At 40.5% G+C, this 26,670-nt stretch overlaps 1 protein-coding gene across 3 annotated transcripts in view; it reads right to left on the bottom strand.

The window, feature by feature from the left end:
- Nucleotides 1-26,670, bottom strand: part of SSBP4 (single stranded DNA binding protein 4) — a 735,140-nt gene that overhangs the window by 559,659 nt on the left and 148,811 nt on the right. For 2 of the 3 annotated variants that reach the window (XM_073595915.1, XM_073595924.1), the window contains one exon: nt 21,168-21,240. The exons of the other annotated variant lie outside the window; for it this stretch is intronic. In XM_073595915.1, the coding sequence (XP_073452016.1) occupies nt 21,168-21,240 (73 nt within the window). The remainder of the gene's footprint in view (nt 1-21,167; nt 21,241-26,670) is intronic. 3 annotated transcript variants of the gene reach the window in all.

Raw genomic sequence — 26,670 nt, 5'->3', positions numbered from 1 at the left:
GAAAGCCATGTTTGCTCTTTTAAAAAGCACATTATTACTTTGTTATATTAAGTAATGAATACGTTATTGCTGAACAACAGGTCCAAAGCAGAAATGTAAAAGCTGCTCTGGTCTATAGTAAGTGTACTGGTGTAAGAGGGGAAGTTATTAAAGAAAGAAAGTAACATAGCAATAGATCCCTTTCTATTTGACAGTTGATTTTTACAGCACCCTCGATGTTTTTATTAATTAATTACAACTGAGCATTAACCTCAGCATGAGGGGTTAAAACGAATTTAATACCTGAACCAAGTTTTGCAGCTTTAGCTTGTGTTAGTAAAATTGTACATATCATTGCAACTACTTAGTATATCCAGGTGAATTATACCTTGTTTTTTTCAGGATAAATTGAGCCTTTATTTGGAGGTAAATGGTAATGGATATCTCCTGATTTATGTTTTTTTAATTCATTTTAATTCCATTAATATTTATTTCAAAGGAAATCTGGGACAAAATAGTAAAAAAATAAAAATTAATTTTAAACTGTATCTGTATATTTTTTGCCATTACCATGACCCACCACCAAAAAAGAAACAAAAGAAATATTCTACTCCTGATGTTTGAGGCGATACCACAACTGTGTAAAATATTTGTAGTTTGTACCAGTAATAAGGCCTAGAAATATTAGTGCTTATTTTGCTTCTTTTTTTTTTTTTGTTCTACCTAAAACACACTGACATTAACACTAACATTGATGCCAACAATAAATAAAACACTTTTTTTATTTAACCCTACCTAAAACAAACTGACCCTTGACCCTGACACTGGCCTAAATCAAGCCCTGATATAGCTATTTTATCTTTATTTTTTCATTTTTTAATTTATTTCTCCATTAGTGAGGAGAAACAGATATAGCGTGTGGGTTAACCGTTAAAGTGTTTGTAAACCCTCACATATACCCAGTAAAGTAAACAGCCTCAGATGATACACAGAGATGAAACAACTCCTCCTACATAGGTTTTATTTGTTTATCTGCAGTCTTCTCTTCTCTATAAACAGATATATGTGCTTTGCTCACATTCCATGACTGAGGTTTACAACTAGGGTTGCATCAACAGCGATACTAGTATTGGTATCAGTGCAGATACCGAGCATTTGCTCGAGTACTTGTACTCGAGCAAATGTTCCGATGTTTGACCTGATACCTTCGCAGCCTCAGACATGATCGGGGCAGTGGTGGGGGCAGTTACAAGCACTGATCTCCCTGTATAGCTTTTCTGACAGCCGCTTCTTCTCCCTCCTGTGGCTGTTAGGCCCCTTTCACACTGGGGCGGTTTGCAGGCGTTATTGCGCTAAAAATACCGCCTGCAAACAGCCCCTAAACAGCCTCCGCTGTTTGTTCAGTGTGAAAGCCCGGGGGCTTTCACACTGAAGCGGTGCGCTGGCAGGACGGTAAAAAAAGTCCTGCGAGCCGCATCTTTGGAGCGGTGAAGGAGCGGTGTGTTCACTGCTCCTAAACCGCTCCTTCCCATTGAAATCAATGGGACAGCGCGGCTATACCGCGGTAATACCGTGGCTATAGCCGCGCTGTACAAGCGGGTTTAACCCTTTTTCGGCCGCCAGCGGGGGTTAAAACCGCACTGCTAGCGGGCGAATAAGCCGCAAAAACGACAGTAAAACAGCGCTAAAAATAGCGCTGTTTTACTGTCGACGCCCCCACCGCCCCAGTGTGAAAGGGGCCTTAGGGAGATTGGTGCTTGTAACTGTCCCCACCGCCGCTCCGACTGTCCCTTGTGTCCTCCTTCGAGTCCCCCTCTGTTCTCCCCAGGTCTCTGTGTCCTGCTACAGGTCCCCCTTTGTGCTCCCGTGTCCCCTGTTTACTCCTCCAGTCCTCCTCTGGGTCCCCCTCTGTGTCCTCCTCCGGGTCCCTCTGTGTCCTCCCCCGCTCTCCGGCTCCCCCTCCGGTCCCCCCCAGGATGGAGAGCGGAGGAGGGAGCCGGTAAATATGTAATTTACCGACTCCTTCCTTTTGTGAATGCACATGACTGACTCTGTCCATTCATAACTGAACATTGCAAACTATGTTTACGATGCTTCAGTTTATGAATGGAGAGGAGCCTCCATGGTCTCCTGTCAATTCATCTCCAGTGCAGCTAAGGCTGCAGAGAAAGGGACTAGGGAATCTCTATCCTCAGTCCCTTTCCCTGTCTCAAAGGGGAGCTATCAGGGGTCTGTTTAGGCCCCCTGATATTGCACCAAAGCCCCCCCAACAGGGCTGATAAAAAAAAAAAAAAATAAACATTTAAAAGTTAAATTGTAAAAAAACAAAAAAAAACAAAACACTGACACCATCCACTCCCCCCCCCCCCCCCCAAAAAAAATATATAAATTGTAAAAAATAATTTAAAAAAAAATTGTAAAAAATGTAATTGTAAAAAAAATAAAAATAAAAAAACTACTGACGCTGCTGCATTTCAGTGGCACTGTCACATGACATTTAAAAAAAGTATCGGTAATCTGTTTCGGTGAGTACTTGAAAAGATTTATCGGTACTTGTACTCGGTCTTAAAAAAGTGGTATCGGTGCAACCCTTTTTACAACCATTTTAAATCTCAGATAATGGCAAAAGTGAGCATAGTAAGAAAACACAATGTGCTCATCTTGCATCAGAAATGTCTCATCTAAACAGAAGTGGACTTTATTTAGGAGCTGCAACCAAGAGATTGCTCTGAGATGAAAACAAAGCCACATGACTCACCTATGCATGAAAACACAGGGACTGAAGGTACAGAAGAATGGCAGCAGATGTTTTGGACAGAAATTTTATTGATTTAAATTGGAACTTTAGTCAGAAAATTAAGTCCTGCTAGATCACTTTACGCTGGCCCCTTTTTCAGGTATAGCTATATAAAACATTAAAAGTAAGTACTGTATCTATATTGTTTACAATGCTTGGTTCCTGGTTCCATTTTTTTTGGCACTGTGTCAAATTTGTAGGGGCCAGTCTGCTGACAGTCTAAAGGTTTACTGCTTTTTTGGGCTTCAACAAAATGGCAGCCTCCAGTGAAAAGAAACAGGAGCAATACTGGAGGCAATTTACAGCACATGCTAATTCTGGTAGCATAATTATTAATGTGGATTGTATGTTCCTTGCTAAGGAACACTATTTTTATCAATTTGGTATGGGTAAAGTTCCACTTTAATAGAAGGAAATGTGTCCACCAAAGGGCTGATGAATAATACATGCATGAACATCTTCAGTTTACAGTGAAGTGAAGTGGTGATTCACTGCAGGTTTGGGACTGCATTTCTACAAATAGAGTTGGTCAACTAGTCAAAATTGATGTCACCCTTAGGCCCTTTTTAAATGGACATTCAATCTGTCTGTTTTTCATCCATCCTTTGGCAGATGAAAAACAGGCAGCAATGCATTTCTAAGGTCAAACAAATGTAAACAGATGCTGGACTGCCAGGCTACAAGCATGGATAAGGGTCTGGTATGGATTTGGTGGGGGACTTCATGCCATTTTTTTGTTTTGTGGTGTGAGGTTCCCTCCCCTCCCCAAAATCTATACCAGACCCAAAGGGGCTAGTATTGATTTTGGGGGTGACCTGATGTAATTTGTTGTTGTTTTTTGAAGAGGTTCTCCCCTAAAATTAAGGGGGGAGGGGGTGGACCTGCACACTTTTGTTGTTTTTTTTTCTTGTTCATTTTTAACATCAGCTATATTGTTTATATTCTACTACTAACAGGAAATCTCCCACTGACAGTAGCGATGGGTCATGGTTGTTATGGACGTTGGTGGGCAGATGTAAAAAAGGATGTAAACTGAACTGAGCTGAAAACAGATGTAAAAACTGATGTAAACTAAATCCATTTTTAATATGCATAAACGGGACTGAACGAATGACCTCCAAGTGAAAAGGACCTTATTGCTAAAAAGTTCAGATTATTATCAATCACTGAATAGCATCTGATGAAAACAAATACATTAAAACAAAACATCCCAAATTATCAAATATAATGTTTTATTATCTTTTTAAGAGCCTTGTATAGTCAGGGCTGTTTTCTTTAAGTTTTTTTAAAGACCTTATGCTGCATGATAAATAATTACATGCAAATTTAGTGATCAAGTATACTGTACATATGCATACTTTTGACATTATAAATAGCTCCTGTTATTGATGAATTATTGACATTAAATTACTTCATATTTACAACATACCACCATAAAAACTGCATTCTAACATTTATTGTACGTTTATTCTGCCTTTGTATCGCTTGGTTTGCATTCCATTAAAATGAATCCATGCACTCATATGAGATCCTGCAAATCCCAAATTAGTTGAAGTGCAATTTAAATGATTCATTTCTCAATTATAATGAGTGAACGGCCACTTAGTATCAATAATGTCTGCCTGGAAGCAGCAGGAAGGGATTAAGACCAAATGGAAAAGCATGCATCTGGATTAGCAGTTTCATTGACCTACTGCCTAAAACTTGTCCAGCTCCTTTAGCAAATGATCACCTTGCCAAATGCACTGTAGTGTGGTAATGGACTATAATGATCTGTGAAGCTTGGATAGTAATCATTAGTAGGACTCCTAACTGATCTTTCATTAGTAACATTTACTTCTTTGCCTTAATGAATCCACCCAAGAGATTATTATTCTAGGGGACCAGACACAATATATCTTAACAAAACAAAATTTTAAAATAGGATAAAATTTATGTCTGTAGAAAGACATATTTTGAACAAGCTGTGAGATTGAGACCTCTCAAACAGGATTACTGTGTAACGATTTCAACATAAAAGGTACTATAAGAAATCCTAATACACGCCAGGGTTTAAGAAAGTCACAACTTTACAACTTTAGAAAGAATATTTCAGGGGTCTTTTTGGTAAAGGCATGGAGCATCTATGCAGCTATTCCTTCCCAAGTTTGGAAAAGTTCAATATTTCACAACAGTTTGAGAAAAAAAGTTTGTAAACATCAAGAATTTATCTGGATTCCCTCATGGCTTAGTACTAAAATGTTATATGATTTAAGCTATAGTAAATAAAAATAGTACATTCAACAAATAGAGCAAGCAACGTTTTATGGGGGGGGGGGGATTTCCGACTGCATCCCTTCCACTCTTTGGAAGGCACACTGGCTCCCACTAGGACCAGAACGGCGGCATCTTACAAACATTTCATCAGACCGTTCCTGGTGCCGGGCAAGGCATTATATTTGTGTGTGGCAACGTTTACATTTATTGTGGGAAATTTAAATAAAACCATTTTACGATACGTATGCTATTCTCTGCCTTCCTTTCGGTTGATGTATGGAGAAACCAGTCCAATAATGGTTCAGGGTAGATAGGATTCCTGTGCAGAGAGTCGTTGATAAAAAGCTGAATTGACCATCCTAGGCATGCGCATAGGGGTCAACAACTTGACCACAAAAGTCTGAGAAAAAAAAGTTTGTAAACATCCCGCATTTAGAACAACTTTGTAAGTTTACTTTACAAACCATTCATGTATATTGTAAAAAATCTGTCTCCTCTTAATAACCTCTACTCAGGGGAGAATACATTTATTTTAGGTAACCTTTCCATATAGCTAAGATCCTTTATGCCCTATAAAATTCTATTTCAATTCTCTACACTCTCAGTTCCTCAACTTCTTTTTTTGTGAAGTGGTGTTTAAACTGCATCTTTAGGATAATGTCTTACTGATGCTTTGTATGGGGGCAAGAATATGTCTCTGTCAAGTCAAAGCCTCCTAATATAAGAAAGTGAATACTTGCTGTAGAACCGGCAGATTTCTATTGCATGGTGTTATTAAGTCTGCAAGAACACCCAGATCCTACTCAATGATGGATTCACGCCGTGGTCTTGACCTCAATCCCACTAAAATGCTGTTGCATGATCCAAAGCAGGCAAATCAAGTAAGATATCCCAAAAATATGCGTGAGCTGAGACACGAATGTCCAAAATACTTTTGATCAGCAACTACAGAACAGAATGATGAAATTATCGCTAATAAAAACAACATTCCAAATGTGTTTTCCATCAAAAGCCCTGAATGTTTGAACACTTTTGTGTAAGTTATGGTGATGAAACACATACATTATTTTTAAATAAGACTTCTTCTCAATTCTGTATTTTGGGTAATTAAATAATATACCTGTTTTTCCCCATATTATTTATTTTCTGTTATATGGTCTCCTTATGAGAAAATATTTTGATAAAATAAAAAAAGTTCTGCATTAGCTCAGAAAGCAAATGTTTTGAACCCTTTCATGTAGCTACACAAAAGTTACCAACAATTTAAAGCTATCTTCAGGGATACTTTGATTCTGAAATTTGTAACAAATCATGTTCAATACTGACACAGTGGGATTGATTTACTAAAACTGGAGAATGCAAAATCTGGTGCAGTTCTGCATAAAAACCAATCAGCTTCCATTTTTTTTTTTTTTTTGTCAAAGCTTAATTGAACACGATGAAGTTAAACGTTGATTGGCTACCATGCACAGCTGCACCAGATTTTGAACTCTATTTTTGGTAAATCAACCCCAGAGGGTCATGAACCACTTATTTCCATTACATTATGTCCCACAAATTGATTCACAATATGCTTTTTTTGTATTTCACACATTGGCTTTCTAAAAGTATTAATTAACATACAGTAAAAATCCCCTCACTTTCTTTCTTGGTAACACTAGTTACCAGAACAAATAGCTGTGAAGAGACTTTGATCTCTTTTTAAATATGGGCACCATATTGGCCCTACGCCAATCCAGTGGTACTATTCCAGTCATTAACGAGTCTCTAATAATTAGAAACAATGGCTTTGAAATGACAGAGCTCAATTCTTTTAGGATCAGTGGGTTTTGCTTGGAAACAACAAATCCCATTTATTTGTAGTCAAGCTGGTGATGAGATGGGAGCAAGAAGGCCGTATCAACTACTTGACACAGCCTTGTGCAGCGTAAAGGGATTGGAGAGTAGGTGACAATAGTAATGTGAACTTTGTACTGCTGTTGTATTCACATAACAGGGAGTACCTAATCTTATTCATGTTGTAAAGCTACTGTACAGGGTGATCAGATACCTACTAATTGTGCATTTTTGAAAAGAGCACAAATCATCTGCTGGTCAACTGTTTGATACCAATTTATAGTATACTAATTTTAGTATTAATAGTATTATACTGTTAATAGTATTAATATGCTGTTAACAGCTGTTTTAGTAACCAAATAAAAATATAATGCATTGTGTGTCATTTGGAATTGCTGTCCACCACTGAAAATTAGTTGCAGAGATCTGTAATGTAGTGGTAATTGTTAAAGATAGCCTCTATCAAGTAAGAAAAGGGGGATTCAATGGATGAAAAGTATAAACATCATAGACTTATATAAGTTCATTCTTGCAATGCCTTGCTTAACATAAACATGGAGCATAAGCAGAAAGAAGGGTTATAAGTACAAAAACAGTTTATATGACCCTGTCTAAGAAACTGGAAAATTTATGTTCTCAGAAAAAAGGTCAACTCGGTAGAGCTGATTGCACTTAAAATGTTTTGTCTATAAAACATAACAGAACTGAAACAGGGATAATCACTAGAGAGTTCTTTAAATACCAAACTCAAAGGGGTCACTCGCAATGTACAAGCACAATGTGCTACAAGAAATGAACTAATACCTAGATGATAGATGATACAGTGCATCGGGAAAGTATTCACAGAGCTTCACTTTTTCCACATTTTGTTATGATACAGCCTTATTCCAAAATGGATTAAATTTATATTTTTCCTCAAAATTCTACAAACAATAGCCCATAATGACAACGTGAAACAAGTTTGTTTAAAATCTTTGCAAATGTATTAAAAATAAAAAACAAAAAATCACATGTACATAAATATTCACATCCTTTGTCATCCTTTGTCACTCAAAATTAAGCTCAGGTGCATCCTGTTTCCATTGATCATCCTTGAGATATTTCTACAACTTGATTGGAGTCCACTTGTGGTAAATTCCGTTGATTGGACATGATTTGGAAAGGCAAACACCTGTCTATATAAGGTCCCACAATTAACAGTGCATGTCAGAGCACAAACCAAGCCATTAAGTCCAAGGAATTTTCTGTAGACCTTCGAGACAGGATTGTTTTAAGGCACTGATCTGGGGAAGGGTACAGAAACATTTCTGTAGCATTGAAGGTCCCAATGAGCACAGTGGCCTCCATCATCCATAAATGGAAGAAGTTTGGAACCACCAGGGGTCTTCCTAGAGCGGGCCATCTGGCCAAACTGAGGGATCGGGGGAGAAGAGCCTTAGTCCAGGAGGTGACCAAGAACCTCGATGATTACTCTGACAGAGCTCCAGCATTTCTCTGTGGGGAGAACCTTCCAGAAGAACAACCATTTCTGCAGCACTCCACCAATCAGGCCTGTATGGTAGAGTGGCCAGACAGAAGCCACTCCACAGCAAAAGGCACATGAAAGCTCGCCTGGAGTTTGCCAAAAGGCACCTGAAGGACTCTCAGACCATGAGAAACAAAATTCTCTGGTCTGATGAAACAAAGATTGAACACTTTGGCCTGAATGGCAAGCGTCATGTCTGGAGGAAACCAGGCACCACTCATCACCTGGCCAATACCATCCATACAGTGAAGCATGGTGGTGGCAGCATCATGCAGTGGGGATGTTTTTTAGCGGCAGGAATTGGGAGACTAGTCAGGATTGAAGGAAAGATGATTGCAACAATGTACAAAGACATCCTTGATAAAAACCTGCTCCAGAGTGCTCTGGACCTCAGACTGGGACAAAGGTTCATCTTCCAACAGTACAATGATCCTAAGCACACAGCAAAGATATGAAAGGAGTGGCTACATAACAACTTAAATGATATAGGGTCTGGGATTAAAAGTAACATTTCTGTCTTTGCAGATGACACTAAGTTATGCAGTGAAATATTGTTCTTACAGGGTGTCTCCAATTTACAAGCCGACCTCAATGCACTGTCTAATTGAGCAACTAAGTGGCAAATGAGGTTTAATGTTGATAAATGTAAAGTTATGCATTGGGGCTAAGAATATGCATGCATCATACATACCAGGGGGAGTACAACTGAGGGAATTCGTAATGGAGAAGGATCTGGGGGTTTTGGTAGATCATAAGCTCAATAATAACATGCAATGCCAAGCTGTGGTTTCCATAGCAAGCAAAGTCCTTTCTTGTATTAAGAGAAGTATGGACTCCAGAGAGAAAGATATAATTTTGCCCCTGTACAAATCATTAGCAACACTTTATCTGGAATATGCAGGTCAGTTTTGGGCACCAGTTCTCAAAAAGGATATTGGGGAACTGGAGAACGTGCAGAGAAGGGCAACCAAACTAATGGCATGGAGGAGCTAGCTATGAGGAAGGATTAGAGGAACTGAATCTATTCCCTCTTGAGAAGAAGAGAAGGGGGATATGATCAATATGTACAAATTCATAAGTGGTCCATATCGTGAACTTGGTGTTAAGTTATTCACTTTAAGGTCATCACAGAGGACTAGGGGACACTCTTTACGTCTGGAGGAAAAAAGATTTCATCTCCAAATACGGAAAGGATTCTTCACGGTAAGAGCTGTGAAAATGTAGACTCCCTCCAGAGGTGGCTCTGGTAAGCTCAGTTGAATGCTATAAAAAAGGCCTAGATTCTTTCCTAAATGTACATAATATAACTGGGTCCTAACATTTATAGGTAAAGTTGATCCAGGGAAAGTCCGATTGCCTCTCAGGAGATCAGAAAGGATTTTTTTCCCCTGCTGTAACAAATTGGAGCATGCTCTGCTGGGGATTTTTTGCCTTCCTCTGGATCAACTGTGGGTGTAGGTTTGTGTATATGGGATTGTATTAATTTTTTTTTTCAATTTTTTGGTTGAACTTGATGGACTTGTGTCTTTTTTCAACCTGACTAACTATGTAATTATGTAACTCTGTGAATGTCCTTGATTGGCCCAGCCAGAGCCCAGACTAGAACCCGATTGAACATTTCTGGAGAGATCTGAAAATGGCTGTGCACCGATGCTCTCCATCCAACCTGATGAAGTTTGAGAGAGAATAGGAGAAACTGCCCAAAAATAGGTGTTGCGAGCTTGTAGCATCATACTCAAAAAGACTTGAGGGTGTAAGTGGTGCCAAAGGCGCTTCAACAAAGTTTGAGCAAAGGCTGTGAATATTTATGCACATGGACTTTTTTTGTTTTTTATTTTTAATAAATTTGCAAAGATTTTAAACAAACTTCTTTCACGTTGTCAGTATGGGGTATTGTCTGTAGAATTTTGAGGAAAATAATGAATTTAATCAATTTAAGAATAAGGCTTTAACATAACAAAAATGTGGAAAAAGTAAAGTGCTGTGAAAACTTTCCGGATGCACTGTATATAGACAAAGATAAACCAGTGCATAGAACATCAGTTGCTTGTGCATATTGTAGTAATATAATGCCTTTACAGTTTTTGTTTTGGGGTGGATTTTCTAAAGACCATCAAATTATTCACTTTGCAAAGGAAGTTGCACTTTTTAAGGGCTTTTTTTCACAAGGTGCAGTGCCTGGCATTTTCCTGCAACAAGTCAATGTTAGTCACCACAAAGGAACATTGAAAACAATTGTTTTCTAAGTGCACATGGCAATGAAGCCTCTGTGCATAAAAAATACATACTGTATACATTTTTTCACAAAGGATCAGAGCTCACCTGAAGGCTTTATCTATTGTTCATTTCTATGTACCAGGTGCATAGACATGATGAAATGCCATGTTGTTGGTGAATGAGGTGAAGCTCACTTCCATCAACCCTTTATGTGCAAACAAAAATGCTGTTTTTTATTTTCTTTGAATGTGATTGGGTTTTCTTTGCAAAGTAAAATTTTACCACAGTCACTAAGTTCTGCGGAAAATTCACTTTCACAGTTCAACTTCTCTTGCAAAGTGAATAGCCTATATGTCTTTAGTAAATCAACCCCTTTATGACTTCTTAGGCCGGGTTCACACTGTAACCCGCTGCAGATCACACAGGAGCGCTGTGCGTCCCTGTTCCCCATTTCAGGGACTAATCAGGGCCGATTCTATGCCCTAATTGTCTGATTTTTGAAAGAATTTATTTGCAAATTATGGTGGAAAATAAGTATTTGGTCACCTACAAACAAGCAAGATTTCTGGCTCTCACAGACCTGTATCTTCTTCTTTAAGAGTCTCTTCTGTCCTCCACTCATCACCTGTATTAGTGGCACCTGTTTGAAGTTGTTATCAGTATAAAAGACACCTGTCCACAACCTCAAACAGTCACACTCCAAACTCCACTATGGTGAAGACCAAAGAGTTCTCAATGGACACCAGAAACAAAATGCACCAGGCTGGGAAGACTGAATCTGCAATACACAAACAGTTTGGTGTGAAGAAATCAACTGTGGGAGCAATAATTAGAAAATGGAAGACATACAAGACCACTGATAATCTCCCTCGATCTGGGGTTCCACACAAGTACTCACCACGTTGGATCAAAATGATCTCAAGAACAGTGAGCAAAAATCCCAGAACCACACGGGGGGGGGGGGGGGGGGCTAGTGAATGACCTGCAGAGAGCTGGGACCAACGTAACAAAGGCTATCATCAGTAACACACTATGCCGCCAGGGACTCAGATTCTGCAGTGCCAGACGTGTCCCCCTGCTTAAGCCAGTACATGTCCGGGCCTGTCTGAGGTTTGCTAGAGAGCATTTGGATGATCCAGAAGAGGATTGGGAGAATGTCATATGGTCAGATGAAACCAAAGTAGAACTGTTTGGTAGAAACACTCGTCGTGTTTGGAGGAGAGAGAATGCTGAGTTGCAACCAAAGAACACCATACCTACTGTGATGCATGAGGGTGGCAACATCATGCTTTGGGGCTGTTTCTCTGCAAAGGGAACAGGACGACTGATCCGTGTACATGAAAGAATGAATGGGGCCATGTATCGTGAGATTTTGAGTGCAAACCTCCTCCCATCAGCAAGGGCATTGAAGATGAAACGTGGCTGTGTCTTTCAGCATGACCATGATCCCAAACATGGTCGTAAGAAGCATTTCAAGGTCCTGGAGTGGCCTAGCCAGTCTCCAGATCTCAACCCCATAGAAAACCTTTGGAGGGAGTTGAAAGTTCGTGTTGCCCAGCGACAGCCCCAAAACATCACTGCTGTAGAGGAGATCTGCTTGGAGGAATGGGCCAACATACCAGCAACAGTGTGTGACAACCTTGTGAAGGCTTACAGAAAACGTTTGACCTCTGTCATTGCCAACAAAGGATATATAACAAAGTATTGAGATGAACTTTTGATATTGACCAAATACTTATTTTCCACCATATTTTGTAAATACATTTTTTCAAAAATCAGACTGTCTGTGATTGTCTGGATTTGTTTCCACATTTTGTCTCTCATAGTTGAGGTATACCTATGATGACAATTTACAGGCCTCTCATCTTTTTAAGTGGGAGAACTTGCACAATTGGTGACTAAATACTTATAGTGAGAACTGAGCAACTATTTTACATTATGGCATAAAGAGTGCACTGATCATGAGTATATCATATACAGCCCAGCCTACAGTGTGCAGTGGTCAGGACTATAGCATATACAGCTCAGCATACAGAGTGCAGTGGTCAGGAACACGCCATATACAGTCCAGCATAAGGAATGCAGGGGTCGGGAACACATCCTATACAGCCCAGCCTACAGACTATAGTGGTCAGGAACATGTCAAATACAGCCCAGCCTACAGACTGTAGTGATCAGGAACATGTCATATACAACCCAGCCTACAGAATGCGGTGGCCAGGAACTTGTCATACACAGCCCGGTGTACAGAGTGCAGTGGTCGGGAACATGTCATATATTGCATGACGCACGGAGTGCCGTGGTCAGTTAAAGTAATATATTAGAACCATGCCATTCAATGAATGCAGTAGGTATAGAGCAATACCCATCTATATAAGATCACATATAAAATACTGTCCAAACAAACAAACATGAGCTGTAATGTCACCAACCAGCTCCCTCCACAGTCTGGCAGTCCAGTGAGTGCTGGAGGGGCAGAGCAGAGAGCCAGTGATTATTAGTCACTGGCTATCTGCTAACTGAAGATCGAGAACTGAGCCACAGTTCAACACCCTATCCACAGATGGGTTAAGTCTGCTTTATATGACTTTTTTTTAGCAACAACTAAAACTATCTTGAACTAACATAGTTAGTTTCATCCAGTTTTGGTCTGGCACTCCTTTCTGTGTTTCTATGGTTTGAGCTATTGCTGGGTGTCCATCGAGGAAGCCTTGCTGTGTGGGAGCTGTCTCACTAGAGCTGTTGAGCTTTTTTTCCTTTATCTGATGACACATGCAGGGCTCAAAGTTCATAGCACCTCTTAATAATGTTCTGAGGAATGTGTTGTATGACAGAGCTGTGTAAATCTCAGAACTGGATGAACAGAAATACTAATCTTTTGACAGGTAAATCTGCTGCCCTTTATGCATTTCATTTGTGTAAATATATATAGAAAAGCCAGGAAGTCACAAAACATTCATGACTGACCATAACCCGGCAATGTAAATGTAAATTAAAAATAACCTCCAACTTCAGAGCCCGCCGGTATATGGCAACACAATGTTAGCAATATGCTACATGTATGTTAGTTTAGAAGCAGCACTGTACTCCCACAAAGAGATTTTCACTTTTATGTAACATTTCCACTGTAAATAAACTACCAGTGCAACCAGACAGGATTTAGGACAAAAACAGAGCTTAATATTTATCTTAAACATCTGGATAGGGATGTGACCTGAATGTTTCCTTTTAATCTCTTGCATGTGCCAGGGCTAACATTGGTAAACAAGCAACTCTAAGTAAAAATCACACAGCTATGTTCTGAGTATTATTCCCATATGTACTGCCATAAATGTGATTCATTCTGACAAATAAAACATTATGGGTCTACCACCACACCAGCGGCTGCATTACAACATGCGGTGCAGTGCACTGGGATCACTGCAGTGCTGATGCACCGATCGTTGTGCATCACACAGTTCACATTTGTTTTTAACTGAAATTTATTGAAATGTTACACATTTCATTAAGTCCCATCAGCTCAAATGAAGGTGTTGGATTGCCTTGCACTGCGCTGCACTTGAAAAAAGTATGGCCTGCTGTCCTTTCTTCAGCACACACCAACGCAATGCTTTGCTAAACTCCAGATAAAGTTGATGTTTACTTTCAATGAACTACGAAAAAATGTGTAGCCTTGTGCTGGACAACAGAAACATGGAAGAGACATTTCCCACGTTACAATCAGTTTACTTTCACTTTCTGTTGTTATGCTGAATTTTTTTTGAACTATCCCCTCCAGTCAATAAAAGGAAAACTACAGCTAGAAAAACCTATTAAGTTCTATGCAGAATGTTGAGGATGATGGGAATTGTAGTCTGAAACATCAATCACAGAATGGGACTTATGGACCTTTACAGTACAATTCCCAAAGGACACTGAGTAGGAAGGGGAGAGGTGGAAGAGTTTTTACCAGACTGCACTGGAAGCTTCTTCCTCTTTGCAGCGCAGAAGCCGAGGTGTGCACATCATTCCTGATGCACAGGGATCATCCACAGGATGAGTGACCAGAGACTGAGACCTGAGGTGGAAACACCTGGTGCTGCGTAGCACAGATCCCAGCGAAGACATCTGCACCATTGCTGCAGGGAGACTAGAGCATCCTCTCACCCTCTGCTTCTCACCGCTGAATGTCTGGAGGAATTCTGTGGAAAGACTGAGGGGGCCCCCCTTCCTTCACCTATTGCTGATACTGCTAGCAGGGACTGGGCCACTAAGAGCAGGACACCAAGTGTACCCATCTATACCGCACTCTATACCACACTTATTCCAAACATAGACTGCGCCTATATCGACACTATACCAGAATATACCGAATCTTTACCGCATCTGAACCACATCTACCTTGCACATGTGCTCAGACTATATCCTAACTATACTGTACCTAGGAAAGTTATGTAAGTTTTTCTTTTATTCATGGCACATGACCCCCCCCCCCTGCAAGCAGCTTCTCTGACTTTACAAAGGGTAGTCACAGTCTCTGTTTTGCATAATACTCATGAATATAAACCACTTTTGAGATAATGTAGGCATCAATGTTACATGTGTTAGCACACTTCAGTGCCATTCATTTTTAACACACTAAGGCAATACTGCTAAGACGCACATGCATTGCAGCACACCACAATGCACTGTAACCCACTACCATGTGTTGTGGTGTGCTGCATCAGAAGAAATGCTGCATATCTGTTTTTTGCCTTGTTCTTATGTGTTGACAACCCATTCTATGACTTGATCCATTTATAGTGTCACTAAAGGGTCTATTCATAAATGTTTTCACAAAAGATTGAGACATCGTTCACCCAAAATTCACACATTTTTAATTGATTTAAATTGGAAAAATGTGTGAATCCAGTACAGTAAATTTGTGTAAATAATGTGTGTACACATTGATAAATAGAGCCCAAAATTACAGTTCTGGTACAAAGTTATTATGAAGTAAAATAAAAAGTTTACTTTTAGTTTTGCACATTTTTTGCAACTCTAAGCAAATCAATAATCATGAGAAAAAGTGTAAATTGGGGGTCAGCAGCCTGTTAATCGTGGGCTGGTGATGAGTAGATTGCGTCCCTTCCTTCCCAATCCCTGGACTGCTCCTCCCACATATGCAGAGAGGCACTGTAAGGAACAACTTAGTATGCTGCGCTGCTGACAAGCAGAAGGAAGGGCAACCTGGACAAGAAATGCACAGGGACGGACTTTACTGGAATCAATCCCCTGTAGTCCCCCCCCACAGCAGCTGAAACACAGTAGGAAGGAAAGGAAGTGTAGTCGGCTTTCAGCTGCTGCAGGGGGGAACTACAGGGGATTGGTTTCAGTAAATGCCACCCCTGCCTCCTTTCCTGTCCAGGCTGCGCTTCCTTGGCTTGTCAGTGGCTCAGCATACTGAGTTCTCTGTTTTCCTATGCCTTTCTACATATGTGGGAGGAGCAGTCTGGAGGTTGGCAAGGAAGGGATGTGATCTATGCATCACCTGCCTGCAATCTATGGGTAGATCACGATCAAATTCTGCATACACACGGTCGGAATTTCCGAAAACAAATGTTCGATGTACGCTTGCTGTAGGAAATTCCGACCGTGTATAGGCTCCATTGGACACTTGTTGTCGGAATTCCCGACAACAAAAATTTGAGAGCTGATATTCACATTTTCCAACAACAAAATCTGCTGAATCATGCAGAAGAGCTGCACTGGCTATTGAACTTCATTTTTGTCGGCTCGTCATACGTGTTGTCTGTCACTGCTTTCTTGACGTTTGGAATTTGCGACAACATTTGTACGACCGCGTGTATGCAAGACAAGTTTGAGTCAACATCCATCGGAAATAAATCCTGGATTTTGTTGTCGGAATGTCCGATCGTGTGTACGCGGCATTATGGTTGCCAACCCCTAGTGTAAACTAATAGTGCAGCTTCTATTAACCACTTGACATCCGTGCTATGGCCGAATAAGGGCCACAGTGTGGACCTGAATTCCCGGGAGGCCGTCATATGACGGCCTCCCCTGAGCGCGCTGTGATCACTGAGTCACTGAGACTCGGGTGATCACCGATCCGAGTAAGGGGCCGGTCCCGACCCCTTACCATGTGATCAGCTGTCAGCCAATGACAACTGATCACATGATATAAACAAAAAATCGGTAATCTTTTTTTTTCTACTCACGCTGATAGCATGAGTAGAAAAAAAAGCCGATCACCGGCTCAGATGAGAGGAAAAAAGGTCCCGAAGTGGAAGAGGCACATCTGCCTCATCTTTACCATCTAACAGTGCCACCTAACAGTGCCCACAGTGCCACCTAACAGTGCCCACAAGTGCCAGCTATCAATGCCCACCAGTAGTGCCAATCAGTGCCACCTAGCAGTGCTGCCTATCAGTGTAACTGATCAGTGCCCATTATTGCCACCCATCAGTGCCCATCACTGCCACCCATCAGTGCCGCCTATCAGTGCCCATCAGTGCTGCCTCATCAGCGTACATCAATGAAGGAGAAAAATTACCTGTTTTAAATTTTTTTATAACACAATATAAAAAAATATATATTTTTTTTAATTCAGTATTTTTACATTTTTTTAACAAAAAATAAAAACCGCACAGGTGATCAAATACCACCAAAAGAAAGCTCTATTTGTTGGGAAAAAATGATAAAAATTTCATTTGGGTACAGTGTTGTATGACCGCGCAATTGTCATTCAAAGTGAGTCAGCGCTGAAAGCTGAAAATTGGTCTGGATAGGAGGGGGGTTTAAGTGCCCAGTAAGCAAGTGGTTAATGTGGGAGGGAGTGGAAAGGGTGGGCATAGTTGGCAATTTTGATGAGTACCTGTGACAGGTGCAGCCACTCATATTAACCCCCCCCCCAGCACTGAAAGATAACAGCTGTGGTGGGCATCCAGGAGACAAAGGACTGAAGATTTCAAGCAACACAACAGCCTCCAGCACAAGTGACACTTTTCAAAAAAAAATAAGTGCTGTTTTAAAAAAAAAAAAAATTTCACTGCACTTTAAAGTGGTTGTAAACCCTATTATACCACTTTTACCTACAGGTAAGCCTATAATAAGGCTTACCTGTAGGTATCGTGAATATCTCCTAAACTTGCACAGTTTAGGTGATATTCACTGCATCCGCATGTGCCGACGTCATCGGCACATGCGCACTGAAGAAACGGCCCGCTTGTGCCGTTTCTTCAGTAGCCGCGCCGTGACCGACGGCTCCCACGCACATGCGCAGGAGTGATGTTATCGAGGCTCTGGCCAATCACAGCGTCGGAGCCCGCAAACCTAGAAATAACTCCAGGAGACATGTCAGCAGTCACAGCTGTGAGACCACTGCAACAGCTTCGATCTAAGGTGTGCGATGCTCATTATGCCTTTGACTTGCAGGGTTTTTTTTTTCTTTTCTGAGTTTACAACCACTTTAATGCCCCGTACACATGGTTGGATTTTCCGACGGAAAATGTGTGATAGGACCTTGTTGTCGGAAATTCCGACCGTGTGTAGGCTCCATCACACATTTTCCATCGGATTTTCCGACACACAAAGCTTGAGAGCAGGCTATAAAATTTTCCGACAACAAAATCCGTTGTCGGAATTTCCGATCGTGTGTACACAAATCTGACACACAAAGTGCCACGCATGCTCAGAATAAATAAAGAGATGAAAGCTATTGGCTACTGCCCCGTTTATAGTCCCGACGTACGTGTTTTACGTCACCGCGTTTAGAAAGATCGGATTTTCCGACAACTTTGTGTGACTGTGTGTATGCAAGACAAGTTTGAGCCAACATCCGTCGGAAAAAATCCTAGGATTTTTTCGTCGGAATGTCCAATCAATGTCCGACCGTGTGTACGGGGCATAAGAGGAATTACAGTCAAACATGCATAACCCAAAAAAATACAACAGCATGTAATTATAACATTTTAAAGCATTATTAGGAAGTTGCATTGTTTTTAACCTAACTTTATGCCTGTCAAACTGCTTGTGTCTCAAACCCCATACTTCTTGTGCAAGCAGCCATGTTTACTGAGGGAAATTGAAGCCCTGACCACAATTTTCTTGCAATAGCCTGTGCTGATCTGCGTGAAATCCGTGAAATCTCGGGCATGAGTAGTACAATGCCTCCCAGTCGTGCATGTGCAGTAAGCAGAGCACTTCCGATCTGATGTGTTCAGGTTACTATAGAAGCACAGCCCTTTGTTTACATGTTGATATAGCAGGACCAGTTCACTGCCACCAAATGAATGTTTTACTTTCCAAAGCGAACACAGCAAGGGCAGTAGATTTAAAAGTATGTAAGATAAAAAAAATAACTGAAGGTCCGCTTTAAGCTTTAAGCATAAAGCAATTTCACAACATACTCATTAACGTCCAGAAAGTGGTTTTCTTTTGAAATAAGCTATGCTAAATGGATAAACCAGAGCTGTTATTGCAGTGCCAATGCCAAAGTTTACATTTTATAGAAACATAGAAACAGAGATATTTGGCCCATTGTCCCATAGTCTAATGGATTGACCTTTATTTTTCAGAAATTACTTAGACAGCAATTTTTGATCTGGTAAATGATGTGATAGCCCAGAGCTGCTGGTGGTAGATGACAGTTCACTGGAAACTACACTTTATCCCTAAAACTGTATGTACTCTCCTGATGTGTATACTCTATTTATTACATTAACAAACATTGCTTTAGAACTTTAATTTTGGGTTCCCAAAATTAATTTACTAGTTACTACTAACTAATTTACTAGATTAATTACTAATTACTTTTTAGCAACAGTGCTGACATTTTTATAAAGACACATATTTTAACTTCCCACCCAGCCACGTTCGTAACGTCCTTCAGAAGGAGAGGGATTGCACAGCTGCGTGCCTGCACAGCCACGCGAACCCAATGCACGCGTGTCCCTCAGACACGCCGCACCTCGGATCAGCAGGAGGGCTCTGTGATTTGCCCTCCTGATCACATGATGGCTGTGTCCAATCACAGCCATCATGTGATGTAAACAACCCGGGGGGACGTCACAGGAAGTGGGATCGCGCGGCCGCGTGCCCACACAGCGACGCGATCCCGATTTGTGCCCGTGTCCCCCAGAGACAGGGCAACATTGCTCGGTAGGAAGGCTCTGTGATTGGCCCTCCTGATCACATGACAGCTGTGTCCAATCACAGCCATCATGTAGTAGACAGAGAGCCATTGCCAGGCGATCGGCTCTGATTCTCCTCACACAGATTCAGTGAGGAGAAGGAGAGCGGTTCTGCGAGCAGTGGATCAGTGTGTATGAGCTGTATTTTACAGCTTTTTACACACTGATCACCCAGCTAGTGTCCCCAAACAGTGAAAAACACAACACCTGTCACAGATGTCTCCCACATATGTCCCAGTAAACATCTGTCCCAATAAACATCTGTCCCACACCTGTCCCAATAAACATCTGTCCGTGATCATCTGTCACATCTGTCCATGATCATCTGACACATCTGTCCATGATCATCTGTCACATCTGTCCATGATCATCTGGAACATCTGTGCATGATCATCTGGCACATCTGTCCCATCTGTCCGTGATCATCTGGCACATCTGTGTGTGATAATTTAGCACATCTGTCACATCTGTCCGTGATTATCTGACGCAAACTGTCTGTGATCATCCGTGCACATCTGTTCATGATCATCTGCGCACAGCTGTCCGTAATCATCTGGCGCAGATGTGTCCATGATTATCTGGTACACATCTGTCCGTGATTATCTGGCACACATCTGGCGCACATCTGTCCATGATCATCTGGCACATCTGCCTGTGATCATCTGCGCACATCTGTCCGTGCTCATCTGGCACATCTGTCTATGATTATCTGCAACATATGCCGATGATCATATGTGCACACCTGGCGCACATCTGTCGGTGATCATCTGCCACATCTGTCGGTGATCATCTGCCACATCTAATTCCATTGTCCTGGTGCTCCAGGGCCTTCAAAAATGTGATAGGTACTCAGGAAAAGAAATGTGTAATTTATGCCTTTAGAATGCCTGACGGTGCTACTTGGATGTTGGGCCTCTCTATGTGGCCAGGCTGTGTTAAAGTCTCACAAAGGTGGTATCATCACACTCGAAGGAGTTGCAGAATGTATTTTGGGGTGTAATTGTTGCTATGTACATGCTATGTGTTAGAAATATCTTATAAATTGACAACTTTGTGTAAAAAAAGCCTAAAACATAAAAATACTACCTCCTACTCTTTCACTAGTTAAGAAAACATAATACAAATAACTCTATCCTATACCAGACTTCCTCTTTTTAAAGAAAATCCCATCAAGGGTTATCCTTGTTTACAGTATAGCTGCTACTCTGCTTTTCAATTAATTTTTATTGAGAATCATTATAGCAGTCATAGACTGCAGAATCATATTTTCCCACATTCTAATTACTTAATGACTTAATTAATTAATTTAGAACTATTTTACTTACAAAGGTGCTCTTTCAGTATTCATTGACTAGGCAACAAATTATAAAAAATAAAAGTGTCTTACCTCTGACAGAAAAGTTTGTGCAGATTTCTGGGCTCCTACATGCAGTAAATATTCATACACATATAAAGCTAATCTGAAAAGAGAAAAAAACAAATATTTCCAACCATACCAAACTGTGTATGCAAAAACAATCACCATGCTTTATCAGGTTTAAATTGATCTTTTGACTTTAAAACGACTTTAAACCACAGCTTGTAAATGGTCCCCTTCATTGCTTGGCTTATGAACAGGTGTTGCAGTGAGTACTAAAGAACTAAAGTAAAGTTTTTTTGCCATCTGTGTCCCATTGGGGATATTTTCCTTCACTTCTTGTCCCATGGCAAAAACATGAAGTGATAGGAGATCCCTCCAAAGTAAAGAAATCCCTGGTTGTCACCAGGGTCACCAAAACTAGTGCTGCCAATAAAAGATTTCCCCTCTATTCCTGTTCTGGTGACAGCCCAAAATTGGGGATTTTTTTTTCTTACTTTCACTCTTGGTGATAGCAATAAACAGGACAAATAGAAAGGGTGATGCGCCCTAATTGTGGAACACACAGTGATAAAAACCTGATGTGTGTTCTAATACCTCTCCCTTTTATCCAAAAATTAAAAAAAATTGTACTTTAAGCATCCATACATGTAACCCACTGCCAAACTGATTTAAAGTGATTGTGAACCCTATTTAATTTTATTACAAACATGTTATACTTACCTATTCTGTACAATGGTTTTGCCCAGATGCTCCTCTTTTCGGGCCCCCAGCTGGCGCTCCTGGTTCCTCCCCTCCACTGAGTGGCCACCATAGCAAGCCGCTTCCTATGGGGGCACTCATGTAGGCTTGCTCCCAAGACGGCTTTCTGTGCCCTGCCCCTGCTACCTCCTCACTGACTGTAATTGACAGCAGTGGGAGTCTTTGGCTCCTGCTACTGTCTCTGAGCCTATAAGGAGGGAGAGAGCTGAAAGAGTCACTGCTCTCGTGCACATTGTTGGATCAAGATCGGGCTCAGATAAGTATAAGGGGGCTAAGGGGGTGGAGCTGCACTGAGAAGGTTTTTTATCCTAAATGATAAGTTCACCTTTTAAAAAAATAAAAATAAATGCACATCTTTTTGCAGGTAAAAAAATGGGCATTTTTCATTATTTTTACTAGGAGCCTGGAAAGCAATGCACCCACAATCAGCAGATTGTGGATCGTGGGTGCCATGCAGGACTCCTGCAGACTTGTCAGTGTTTCAGAGCAGGCAGCTCCACACTGACAGGAAGAGACAATGAACTACCTAGAGCACTCAACAGCGCCCTGACAGTAACTGAGAACTACAAGCCGACGGCTGCAAAGGTTTTCAGTAGTTGTAGTTTCCATTCACAGAACTCTGTGAATGAATGACACGGTCGGGCGGATAGAGCCACATTTTTTTTTAAAGTAGTGACAGCGAGCAGGGGGGAGAAGAACCCCCACTTGCTGTCAATAGATGCAGCGGATAGGGGAGACGCTGCAGGCGTGGGAACATGTTACACGTTAAATCCTAAAAATTGGTAAACGTATCCTTTAATGAAAGGAATGCATTAAGGTAAAAAACCTTCAGCGTGTAGAACCACTTTAAGTTCATCACTCTCAGAAATGTTATAATATATGTCTTTTTACTCTTTTCTCAACCTGCAATACAATTAAAATGGTTATCATTTTCCAATTAATTTAATTTGATTAGCTTATTTTAAATGATTTAAAAGAATAATTTAAAAATAAGTTAGATTATACCACATATGTTGCATCCCTATAGAAATCCACTACAAATATTTAAGGCTGACCACTTCCTTTTTAAATTCCACCGGAAATATTAGCTTTCAAAAAATGCCCACATATGTTTTTAGTACACTCAATAAGAATGTCAATATGACTGGGCTATCAAACAGATTGAAATATATTAGGTTCAGTGTGAATCAAATAGTCTTTCTTGAAACAAACCTCAAGAAAGAGACAAATGTATAAGTCACCATTTGCAGTGAGTTGGAGTATTAACACATACCCCTCACACCCAATTAAACTTGAACTGGACTAAAATGGTTTAATGGTTACAACATTTCTGAAAAAAAACCCATGTAATCTTTGAATCAATCTGTGCATCCTAGTGGAGACCTTTGGATCCAAGGCCTAGGATGTACATAAGCCAAGCTGAGATGAAGCCTCTCCCACCACTAAGGTACCCATCTTGTCATTCAAAAATAAAAACTTTAGTGTGTAGTTGAGGTTCTTGCATTTGGCTTGATGAAATTTTCACTAGGAGAAATAAATTAATATGTGATTGCGTCTGCATATACGGCCAAGTATTAGAGCAGCAACTCTTGGCCATAAATGCAGGCACAATCACATATTCATTTTTTCCAGTTAGATATTTCTGTCCAGGAGTTTTGTTTTGAGTTCAACAGATATTTTCTGCTACATTGTTCAAACCTTAATGAAGGGGGATTTTTGACCTCCAAAGCGCATTGGATACATTTGTCTTCCTGTTGTTATGTGTCTTAATAGAAATAAAAGATTCTGGACTCCTTTTAAAGTGGATTTCTCAGTTTGGGTGACCTCTGTTTCTTGAGGGTCCCCTGCTTTGTGGAGAGTTGCTAAAGTCAAGCCATCAGGCTCAACCAAAGATTTATTGATTTACAATTTAAATATCTGAGCCCAGTACCTCACCTCCATTTTTTCCTGGACCAAAAATGGCATTCGACATAGTTGATCAGATATGTAGGCAAACCACTTCTCAAAAATTCTAAGGACAGCTATCAAGAACTGCGGCATGATGTAAGCTCATGCCTCTGTCAATCTGCTCTCACCTCCTATTGACATATTCCTTGTTAGCATATGATCACATTTGACTGGCAACTAATACTGCCACTTCCTTTCCTATTCTGAGTGCGGTTGTACAGAGGATTACAAAAGGCTAAAACTGAGTGAAATTCAGTCATATATACAATTTGCATACATTCATTTTTTTTACATAAATGCATTAATGTCTTTTTTACCTGCTTGCCTGGGGTTCAGGTTTGAGGCTAGCTTAACATCTGTGCTTTGTGGTAATGTGTGGTAAAAATGTGTATTTTACCATCCGCAACCACAATGCACAGTGATCCAGTGTTGTATATCTCAATTTTACACTCAAGGTGTTTTAGTAACACAATACTTTGGTGGTGTGTCATTTTGAATGGTACATTTGTGAGGAAAGAAGTAAAAGTCTGAACATTACTACTACCTGCAAGATTCTTAGTTTCAGATACTAATCTGTTGTCTTGTGCTTTATAATATAACTTCAGCTTTCATATCTTACACTAAGCTAGTCTGACATGGAAGAGTTTGTGAGGAAGTAGAATACCATGATGTTCTGTTAAGCCATTTTAAAAATAAAGTTATTGATGGGGTTATATAGATGAGAAACTTGACGCAGCAGGTAGGTAGTGTTCCTGTGTGCATCTCAAGCTATCATTTTACATTTTGATTTAAATGTACTTTTAATGAAACCTTCGTCATCTTCCAATACATTGATGATGAAATAAACAGTAATGCGAGATTGTTACACATATTTTATCAAAATTCTCTTGCAAGAATTTGCAAGCCCATCTCACAGATTTGCTATGGATAGAATAAAACAGACAGACAAATTATTCATTAATATGCATTGTAGGACTACAAGTCACCGTATAGCTTGTTTATTAACCATACAATTCAGCAGTCAGTCAAGACAATTACAGGTTTCCTTCTGTGAATTTAGTCATTGTAGCAGAAGCACATGTTGTAAGGACCACAGTAGATCATAAAGGGTAAAACGCTATAATACTGTACTGGCTTCAGGCTCTTTTATGTGGAGACTGACAAGCTTGATATCAGATGGCATGCAGTGTCTCCTTGGTTTGTATCAGTAGGAGGGCAACTGTGTTCAGAAAATGACTTTCAATAGAGATGGCTAATAGATATCAGGTGACTAGGTCACAAATTGCAGCATGTAGGGGAGTACAAGGGCTGCACTTGTCCAGATACACACATTGCAGTCCCTGTTGGTTTTTCTGAAATATGGTGGCTTTCTGTAGAAGACACTATAGTCCAATGTTAATGCAGCCCCTGACACCCCATAGTCCAGCATGCAAGGTTACATTTACAAGGTGTTCCATCAGCTGTGCTCTATGTAATAAACTGAACTCCCCTGCAAAGGGGTGGTATATAAGATAATGTGTGCTTAGCAATGCCAGTTTTTGGCTCACAACTGGACAAGCCACATGTTCTCATGTAATGTAAAGTAATATAGTATAATATTCTACTAACCTGTGTGACACAACTAAGCTAATATTTATTAAGTCCCTGCTGTCAGATTGCAATGTCCCATGGAGAGGGATTTCTGTATCTACTTTGCTTGCGTGGATTTTTTTTTTTGTTCGGCCTTCTGGCTGAATGGAAAAAAATGACCTGTGTGCACCCAAGTTTGGTGGGTAAGGTATGTCTGTTTGCTGATGTTGCAAAGGTGTGTAATAGGATTGATATTCCTGAAGGAGTTTGTAGCATGGAACATAGTTTGGCATTGCTGGAAGATTGATCTAAGCAGTGGAAAATGCAGTTCAATTTCTGAATGCAAAGATTTGTGTTTGTCTATTTCAGATGGTTGAAAAAGCAAGGATATAAATAAGGTTCAGGAGGGAAATATCTGTTGTATGAAGCTAAGCTCAAGAACATTGGAACATGATCTCAAACTAGCAGGGGGAAGTTCATAACTAGGAAAAGAAAGTATTTTTATTTATATTTGATTTACTAAAAATAGATTGTTCATTTCGCTAGGGAAGTTGCACTTTGCAAGGGAATCTTCCCCAGAGCTTAGTGGATGAGGTGGAGCTCTACTGAGAGCTGCACAGACACCAGGATTGACATTATTATGTCAACTATAAGACAGCATCCCAGTCAAAGAAGTAGGCGCTGATAGTACCTGATAGTACCTTAACAAAGGTTGTGTTGTAATTCTAGGCAATTCTAGGTAAATCAAGGCATTGCCTGCAGGAGTGCTGTGATCTCTTTGAAAGGTAATAAATACCTACATTTACACCTACAAATGACTTAGTATGCATGCGCTTAACATGAAACATATATCTGATATGAGTCTGAGACCCACTTTATAGAGGTGGAATCTTCATTATAACAAATAACAAATCCTTTTTTCACTGTAGCTCCTGTTACAAGAAGCCTGTCATCTTTAGTGCCATCTGCCGGTGTTCTATCAGATTACTGCTACCAATCAGGTGCAACAGAAGTGACATTCCGACCAAAAAATACTTACTGCGCATGCGCGATGCATTCCATGGCGAGCTATGTGAGCCACACACTTTATGATCTGACGGGTAGCGGTATTCTGATAAAACACCGCCCCTCCTGCATTGAAGACACATTCTCCTCTCACAGGGGACATCTCGCCCACTAGTGGTGGTTCAAGCTCCGCAGTGACACCATGCAGACATCTTACTATACCCAGATACGTCTTGAATTTCACAGTAAT

The sequence above is a fragment of the Aquarana catesbeiana genome, linkage group LG01 (genome assembly GCF_042186555.1).
Source record: "Aquarana catesbeiana isolate 2022-GZ linkage group LG01, ASM4218655v1, whole genome shotgun sequence".
In the NCBI taxonomy this organism is placed as follows: domain Eukaryota; kingdom Metazoa; phylum Chordata; class Amphibia; order Anura; family Ranidae; genus Aquarana; species Aquarana catesbeiana.
Note: the sequence above shows the minus strand (reverse complement) of the source record. Positions and strands in the feature narration are given on the sequence as shown.